This window comes from Caloenas nicobarica, chromosome 1, assembly GCF_036013445.1.
Source record: "Caloenas nicobarica isolate bCalNic1 chromosome 1, bCalNic1.hap1, whole genome shotgun sequence".
In the NCBI taxonomy this organism is placed as follows: Eukaryota; Metazoa; Chordata; class Aves; order Columbiformes; family Columbidae; genus Caloenas; species Caloenas nicobarica.
This window is the reverse complement of record NC_088245.1, coordinates 17,656,801-17,666,569: the sequence shown is the minus strand read 5'-3', so window position 1 is coordinate 17,666,569 and position 9,769 is coordinate 17,656,801. Positions and strand designations below refer to the sequence as shown.

General features: G+C 35.8%; 1 protein-coding gene across 3 annotated transcripts in view; it reads right to left on the bottom strand.

Annotated features, from left to right (window-relative positions):
- Nucleotides 1-790: 790 nt before the first annotated feature.
- The window catches only part of TBC1D22A (TBC1 domain family member 22A), a 164,505-nt gene continuing 155,526 nt past the window's right edge, over nucleotides 791-9,769 (bottom strand). For all 3 annotated transcript variants that reach the window (XM_065657979.1, XM_065657988.1, XM_065657994.1), the window contains exon 13: nucleotides 791-4,071. In XM_065657979.1, the coding sequence (XP_065514051.1) occupies nucleotides 3,943-4,071 (129 nt within the window). In that variant the 3' untranslated portion in view covers nucleotides 791-3,942. The remainder of the gene's footprint in view (nucleotides 4,072-9,769) is intronic.

Sequence of the window (9,769 nt, the reverse complement as noted above, 5' to 3'; positions counted from 1 at the left end):
TTGCTGATTTTCTGCAGGATCCATAGCAGATGAAGAAACGCAAATCTCATTAAAGGTGAGAAACCAGCACGATTACAATTCACCATCTCTCAAGCATGTAACAGAAATATTGCCCACTGCATCACTGTGTCTCTTTTTTCCTGAATTCTGTGTGTACTTTTAAACAGAGAAGTTATTAATTTTGCCTTCCATATAACCAGACTTGCACATTTTCCCACCAGACTCACCTGGATTACCGGAAGTGTCCCACCAGCCTTCTTGACATAAGGGACTTGAACTCCCCATACGTACAGAACATCTCTCCTTGCTTGTTAATCTACTTAAATCATTCTTAAGATTCCAGATCTCATTGACGCTATCACTACCTTGTACTGTTTTCCCCCTCAGAGCTGAATGTTCCTCTCCTTCCTCACCTCCAGAGACACATAAAATTCTGTACCTCCTTTGTTTGCTTTGCCCTGATCTGCTCCACCTGCCCTCTGGGTTAATTCTCCTGTGGTGCCAAATTTATCTTCACCTGTTTTTTGCAGAAAATGCTCAGTATCCTGTATATATATGATATACGCAGATACGTTCCCTTGGAAGTTGTCTGTCTTATTAACTTGCAAAATCTACAAGATACAAGGGCAGAGAGATTCAGAAACATAACAGAGAGCAGAGGTTTTGCTACTGCATTTGCTCTTGTGATATAGGGGTTTGAGAGCAAAAAACATAAACACCAAAACCACGCTTTGATGTAGTACGCAATGTGCTTGATGAAAAGAAGAAAAAAAGCTTTCCACTCTATATAGCACTTCAGAAATATGCATTTATTCCTCATTTTTCATCAGTTTTACAGTTTTAACCAGTGCCTCAGTGTTAATATTTGTCAGAAGCATACAATGGAACTTCAGATACTTCTGTAGTTCTGAAAATAAAAACAAATTAATGGGCCTTTCCATAAGGAACCAAGCCAAAAAATAATGAAACTAATTTCTTATAGCATATTACAGAGTCACATAAGATTTCAAATACATTTCTATCCTACTGCATGTTCTGTATTTACATAGTTAAGTAATTTTTATTTACATTTTTCAAATACTGAAGTCATAAATCTTTTTATATTGTACATTCTTGTTTAATTTTTTATTACAGAAATTATTTAACACGCATTTTAGACACTAAAATTTCGATATTTGACATGAGTTCTAGGAAATCACTGCCTAATTTCACTAGTGATGTGTCAAGATGCCTCCTTCATAAGAAAATACATATTACAAAGGAATTTAATAATACTCAGAATCTTGAATTTTTTTTAAAAAAGTACATGGGATGTAATAATAACGTTATTTCCTTTTCTGTGTAATATTTTGTTTGGAATGACATTTCACCTGAGATGTAGAATCATTAAATGTAAGGTGGTTTTTTTTTTAAATAAAATGAAATATTTTATGTGAATTTAAAGTATTGAAAATTTGAAATGTTACATAAATGTTTTCCTTCTATTTACTGAAAAATATTCCTATCTGTATAGATATATAAATCTTATTTATATATCTATATCATATTTCCCAGAAAAGTCTACATCTACATTAATAAGCATTGCTATTATATCAGGAAACTTCCTACTATGCTTAAAAAGCAATGTGCTCAAGTACAATATTCAACTTCTGACGCAGACACAATAGTAAATGTGACCTCTCATGGTAATACTTTCTTCCAAGGGAAGTAAGAGGTACCTGTTGAATTTGGAAGACATGGCAGACAAATTCTGTGGACCCGATGGAGGAAACTTTGTATATAACCAGTCCCATAAATGCTATGCAGGAGCATCTGACACAGTAGACAACTTTGGGTCAACTTTCCATGTTACATGTAACTACCTAAATAACATCTTAATAGAAAAGAGTTAATTATAGAAAACCCTTACAACATTGTGCACTTAATGCTGTGTGTCTTCTCTAGTTACAATAATATGCATTTCTATTAACAAATGATTGTAGATACTAGGTTTAAAGCACATGGTAATAAATTTCAGGTTTCTTTTATTCTGTTATTGGTAGATATTCTATTAGGCACAATATGACATTCTTTGTAAACATAAAACATAAATTGTGATACATTAGAACACGAACTGAAGTTACAAAACACAGTATAGGGACATTTAAGAAACACAGACCCACTACACACCCTGGGCACAAACACGGCGATCCAGGAGGCCTGAACTTGTCTCCATCACAACCGAGAACCCTGGCTGATGCCAGCGGAGCAGAAATGCATCCCAGTCACCAAACACACCTACTTCTGAATTCATTCATTTTTTTCTCTTCTACCAAAGATTTCATATAATTTTAAAATACAGATCTCATAATCACATGTTGGTTAAAATGTACTTATTTCTATGAACCTTGAAACACCTAATTATTATAAAGTCAGTGTCAAGAACTGAGGCCCCTGAAACAAGGAATGTAACTAACACATCTAGAAAAGCCTTCTTCAAAATTCCTATCTGCATATTTTTAAGAACTTGAAGAAAATAATCGTCCAATAACAAGTCATAAGAGAAAACCCCTTGAAGATCTTTTATTTCCCAAACTTAAAAGTGCACTACACTTTTTGTACAATGTGCAACTTGAGAACTGAACTGAGGAATAACAATTTTGAGCTTCCAGTATATTGCTTATTGCAACTCTCACCCTTAATAACCTGTATGTGTAGGGTAGGCACAAATTAGTGTGAGTTATTTACATCCAACAGAGCAACACCAGAATTCTTATCTGAAAAGATTTCTTCAAAATAAATAGTACACTTAAATTATGTAAGTTTTACAGAATTATTCAGTATGCCATAATTATATGAAGAAACATTAATTTCATTCTATAAAGTCATAGAGAATTTTTATTCTGTTAATGACATAAGAGTGATCTGAGTATATAGTTACTGTTATTGTTATTGGGAACTATCTTCTCACTTCCCCTGAATACTCAGAAAAAAAGGTATTAAATTATTTAACAAATAAGCTTTGGAAAGCTTTTTCTTTTTCTAACATGCTAGAAACGGAGAATAAGGCAACAACTGAGATAAAAATATATCTTGCTTTGTAAACCAAGCTTCTTAATACATCTCTTAAAACTGAACTTTCATGATGACAAATGGAAAGTCCTTGAAAGAAAAGCTTTAATTACTTTGACAGGACCACGTCTTCTATTTCATTTGATATTTTAAAAATGCTCCAAAATACATAGGAAGGGATTTATTTTAGTGTTATAGATGAGTCTTCGGCTTTAAGTAACTCCTTTGTATGGCTAAAAAGCTTCTGTGGCACTCTGCCAGACTGAGTAATGTTTAGAAAATGCCACCAATCCCATTGCGACTTTCTACATTCTTACGTTACTGAAGTATTCTAACTGAATTCCACCGAAAAACAACAGATGGTGTGCGAACACCAGTGCCTTCTGAGTTATAACCAGTCGTCGAAAAGCAGACCTTGCTGTTTCATATGGCCTTTACGACTATGAAAAGTTCTTTTTCCCACTCAAAGTAAATAACTTTTACTGACCAAAACTGGCTGATACAGTCAGGGCAGGTGACACTGACGTAACAACAAAATCATTCCAAAAATAGTTTTAAGTCTTAGGTACATAGAAAAATTGCTCGACCTAAATTAGACAGACTAGAGTTCTCCTAATTAGACAAGGGGAAAAAAAGAAGAAAATTAAGTGATAGACTGCTGAACTCATTTTTCATGCTGAGCAATAAAGTTCACTTTTAAGTTTATTCAATGCTCAATATCCTGCTTTGTCCACTTCTTTGGTATTCTGTTCTCATTTTGCAAATTCTAACAGAATTTTAATGGTCATCTTAATTCAAATGAAAGATCAACGAGCTGAAAGCAGAATGAGAACAACAGATGCCATAATACTGCAGAACACGTTGGTGTTAATGATTTCTGGCTCTCTATATTCACTTCTTGTAATGATTGGGAGCATCTGCAAATGCAAACTTCAGTCTGTAGGCCTCTGCTAGGAGTACACTAATTTCTTCATCTCCCCAGTGTACTGTGGGCAAATTTTGTAAAAATATCAGCAATTCCTAGATGGAGAGAAAAAGAAAAAAAAGTTCAAATACCAGTGTAATAGCAATATATTACTCACACAATTAATATTTATAAGCAATCACTCATGTAGTACGTCAGCATTCCAAACAAACCTAAGAACCCATTAAGTTTAGGTATTTTCCTGTAACTTTTACAGAAATACTTGCTATTCAATCTTCCAGTTCAGAAACCAGCTATTAATTGTAGCTAACCATGGTTATTTTCTAATGTTGAGAAAAATAACAAAAAAAAAGGTGTGAATTCACTTGCTCTGTAAATAATATGAGTGAAAGACATGCTGCCCAAGTGTGTAAATTCTATGCACCTGCACTTGCTCTTGTACGATTATATCACTACCTGTGCCCCCCATCATGAATAGAGACTCCTTGCTGTACTCAGAAAAACAGGAACTCACACGTAACATATCAGAACCATCCCAATAGACTTCTAAGAAGTAAACAGTGTTAGCATATTCATTTTATAGCTGGTAATTGAGATACAATGCTCATGGGTATTGGAGTCACTAGAAACTACCAGAAATCTAATTCTGAGCTCTGCAAATCCAAAATGGTTTATCACAGGAACCAGCCTTCTTTTAGATTTTCCATATTTTATACATTATTTTAGCACCTGGATACATCTTCCACACTTGGCAATTCCAACCAAGCTCTAGAAGTTTTCACACATAGTTTTGCATACAGTTCTTTAATAATTCCACATGTATCCTCCACATTTAAGATCTACAATCTACTTTCACTTTGTAACTTCTGTTGACCAGATCATTTCAATAGGGATATGCTAGGTATGAACAAAAGGAATATCTACACTTCCTCTTTAAGGAACTACAAAATATTAATTCAATTTTAATACCTTAAATGTTTTTTACAACCTCGTTATCAGGTAGGCAAGAGGTAGACAGCTACAGTTAAAGCAAAGTTGCTGACTACATTGCAGAAGTGCTAAAATTCTCCTCCCTAATTAGTCTTTTCACATATAAACATGAAGAATATCTAACTACTTCTGGTCATGCTGCTTTCTAGGTATGTCTTGTATATAGTACAGCAAGCAATGGTTCAATTTCTTTCAACTTTAATTATATAGCAATACAGATAAAGTTAATCAATGAAAGTAATTTCAAATGATAATTTGAATTTGAAAAGGTCCTAAAATGTGGATTCCTGCTTTTGTAAGGCCTATGTTTTATTGTAGCAACATGGTATCAGCAAATACACCCAATCTCCAGTTGAGTAAAACTCAGGATTGTAGCACGCACAGGATCAAATCCCACAGACTGTTCTTTGAAGGATCCTTCAAAAGGGTTACTTGAAAAATATTTGCTTCCTAACCCATCACTGAATGGTCAAAAGGGCATTATATCTGTATGTGGAGCTACCTATCCAAAGCAGTGTTGTGCTGCAGGGTATGGAGTTACACAATTGGATACATTCTCAAAATTATGGTTGATTGCTAAGTCTGCAACTTTTGATGAAAACTTCCCAGTCACTTCAGACATTTTTTTCTTCCCTGATATTCTGGGGAGAAGTCTCTGACATTGATGCAAAGATAAGTTACCTTTCTATTTATCCATGAAAAATTATAAAATAAATAATTATTTCAGTAAGTGGCAGCCACTTCTCATTTCAATTCTTAGCCCTGCTTTCCCACTCTTTCTGGTTTCTTGTCCCCCAAATTTTTTTTCTACAGGTCAGTTTTTCCTCTCTCCTGTATTAGATTTAGGCACAATTCACTTCCAAGCAGCCTAACCCAGGAATAAAGGTAATAAGGAGCTCACTGGGACAATGATGACAGCACCAAAATCCACCGTGATCAGCAGAAGCACAAAGCTTCAAATCCTCCTCTAAACACTGAAACTTGCCAGCTGTGAAAGGACTCTTTGGAAGATCAGCTACTAGAAATTCGCTCCTGAGTTCATGCAAATGACAATTTTATAAGGTTCACAATTTGACCAAACTTGGGAAGTTTGTTTTTTAAAATAAATTTTGACCCAAAAGGTCACAAACTCTGAAACATGATGCAAAAGTCACCCTAGGCCAAATACGAAGTTAATGTTTTAAACTTTCCGAAGAAAAGATCACCTGGAGATCCTTTGTCTCATGCTTTTAATTGCTTTGACAAAAACATCCCTTAAAATTTAAGCTGGTTTTGGATCATAACAAACTGAATGTGGAATTTTACGATAGGAGTTATGAGGCAATCTTAGAAATGAGTGTTGTTAAGCCTGCTTGTATCTTCTAGGTGCTCTATTTTTGCAGAAAATATGCAAATAATTTGTGCACATTTATATATGTGCATATACTTGTCAGCATGCACATGTGTATTTTTGCATGAATGTTTGTTAACATTTATTCTAAAGAGCAGAAATTAGTAAGCAGGAGTGCAATTACAACCACAGTAATTATCCTGCTATTTTATAAATTAGAATCCTGCAATATTCACATAAGTATACAGCAAAATTCTTCTTAACAAGGGTCTTGTCCCCCGTTTTCCCTCCTCTGCACTTGCTTTGAGAGAAGATGGCTAAAGGAACCCTTAGCAAGGGTTCTGTGTGTTCATGAAACGGCGAGGAGCAAAAATGAACACGAAATATTTTACTTTTTCCATGAGAGAATTATTTTGGCTTCATCTATTTCATGGTCTTGCTATAGTGGCTCTTGTAATATGGAACAAGAAAGGATAGAAGGATAGAAGTTGAGCGGTACTATATGTTTAATTATGCATAAAAAGTAGTTAATACAACAGAGTTAGCATGAGAATGTCTCTATTACACTTGAGAGCACATTTTTAATAAAGTGTTATACAAATGCCAAAATATCACTTTTAAAAAATTTCTATCAACTTATTTGACAGTTCTGCTGATAACTGTAATTAATAAATTAGCAGTGCACAGTAGGAAGATTGTGTGGAGGGATGACAAATGAAAATAACTTCCATTAAAGTTTTTTCTTTCCTTTTACAAAATAACTTTCAACCAGCTTTAAGACACAGCAGTTAATGAGTTTTGTGAAATTAGCTCTTCTATTGTTTGCACGGCCAAGACTTTCCTGGGTCAGACTTCTGGTGCAAACTGGTAAAAGTGATTCATATTGTTTGAGTAGTGTTTTGGTTTTTCTTTTGGCTACCGTTCAAAGAAAGTTGGCCTAACCAGTCCTCCAGCCACTGGAGAACCGTGGGCTTTCTGGCAGACCTCAGCACTCGTACACTGGAGAACATCACCTGTGGCAACCAACACCTGCTCGTATAGAAGGTATGAGTATGAGTAGCTATTTAACAGCTAGTGAACTACAGCTCAGTCGTTTCAGTGCGAGGTTAGAAAGCAGGAGGCGATACTGGTCACACATTTGGTCTACTGTTTCTGTGGCAATTGTGCATGTTTTTCAAACTATAAAATGTGGCTACAGGTTCGTGAAACATCAATAATTCTTGCAGATAAGTGAATTCAGCTTATATATTCGGCTTTAAAAGTAAGGTGATCATACTGGATATGCTTATCAGAAAATGATTACCAAAAAATCATTGAATTTCTTAAGAAGTTCTACACAGCAGTCACTTCTACAAAACATCTGACTGCTCAATGATTAAAAAAAGGCAGTAAAATAACAGTCACCCATATCAATTTCGTTACCTTTACATTTCCAAAGCACTGAAGGTACATTAGCTACATGCTGGAGGGTAGGAAGGCCCTACAGAGGGATCTGTAGGATCTGCTGGATGATTGGTTAATCATTGGTTAAACCAATGATCTGCTGGATCATTGGGCTGAGGCCAATTGTATGAGGTTCAACAAGGCCAAGTGTTGATTTACAGCCAGTTGAACATGAGCCAGCAGTGTGCCCAGGTGGCCAAAAAGGCCAACGGCATCCTGGCTTGTATCAGGAACGGTGTGGCCAGCAGGACTAGTTCAGTGATCGTCCCCCTGTACTCGGCACTGGTGAGGCTGCACCTTGAATCCTGTGTTCAGTTTTGGGCCCCTCACTACAGGAAAGACTTTGAGGTGCTGGAGAGAGTTCAGAGAAGAGCAATGAAGCTGGTGAGTGTTCTGGAGCACAAGTGTGACGAGGAGCGGCTGAGGGAACTGGGGCTGTTCAGCCTGGAGAACAGGAGGCTGAGGGGAGACCTGATCGCTGTCTGCAACTGCCTGAAAGGAGGTTGTGGCATGGAGGGTGTTGGTCTCTTCTCCCAAGCAGCAAGTGATAGGACAACAGGAAATGGCCTCAAGTTGTGCCAGGGAAGGTTTAGATTGGATATTAGGAAAAAATTCTTCATGGAAAGGGTTGTCAGGCATTGGAACAGGCTGCCCGGGGAAGTGGTGGAGTGGGATGGTGATCCCTGCAGGTGTTTAAAAGATGTGCAGATGTGGTACTTTGGGACATGGTTTATTGGTGGACTTGGCAGTGTTAGGTTAACAGCTGGACTCAATAATCTTAAATAATTAAATAATCTAAATAATTCTACGATCTTACAGAACAAACCACAATTTCTAAAATAAACTTACAATTTTAGAGGTTTGTTTTCAAATAAAGAGAGAGAGCGGAGAACCAGACAAAATACGTAACTTTTTCTGCCAGGAGACGAAGCAGAACAGCAGGAGAAATCAGGTGCTCCAGGCTTAAGTCTAGAAAACTCAGATCATTCAACCTCACACTCTTTGTTGAACACACACAGACTACATCTTCAATATCCATACTTATAAAACTTAACGCACAGCTCAAATCTGAAATAGGACTATTGGTGAAGAACTAGTTTAATATTTGTATGATTAATTGCAACCTTATTCATAATTTTATTCAGAATCAAATATATAAATAAATGGGAGAGAAATCTATTGACTGTTCAAGTTCATTTCTGTTTAAGTGGGCATTTTGTCACTGTTACCAAGGGAAAAGCTTCATTCTGTAACTGCTCATTGAAGTTTAAGACTGATACCGACTAGTGAATATGTATGAGAAATTTAAGTTAAGTAACTGGGCAAATACACACTACTGGAGTGAGTTTCTTAAGATACGACTTATATTAAAGACAAGACTTATCTTCCTGTGATCTGTTAAAGAGCTTCAAAACTGACTCTGATAGAAATAAACCTTATAACTTGTTAAAAATAAGTAGAACTTGGCAAAAAGCCTAATAAAGAAAATTTTATTTTCTTGAACTGCTAAAGAAAACCATGCCACATTTATTGCTGCCTGAATATGGAGCATTACTTGGAAACAGACAAAACACCACGCACCCCACTCCAAAAAACCCACTGAAAAAAAAATAGGAAAAAACCTTCCAGTATTTGAAGAAATGTACAAACATGTGGTAATTAGTATTTACAAGACCATATGAGAAGTATATCTAAACCTGCTCAATTTAGTATTTACACTTAAAAAAGGGGAAAGATGACCAGAACAATAGTGATCCAAGAGCATTCACTTATTTTGAATCATTACTGCTATTTTTTCTCCAACAGATAAAGCAGGAATCACAAGGCATTCATGCTAACTGCTTAAATTCATTTTCCTATCCACATTCAGAACTAAAATATGAGACCCTCTTTGAAATATGACGAACTTGAATTTACCATAAAAAAATCATTGCTGATAAACTGCTTGGTGTATTTCAGAAAACCGAGTTCAAAAAGCAATATTTGTACAATATTCTTGCAACAACTGTATTTTCTGCTTAATCGAAAGA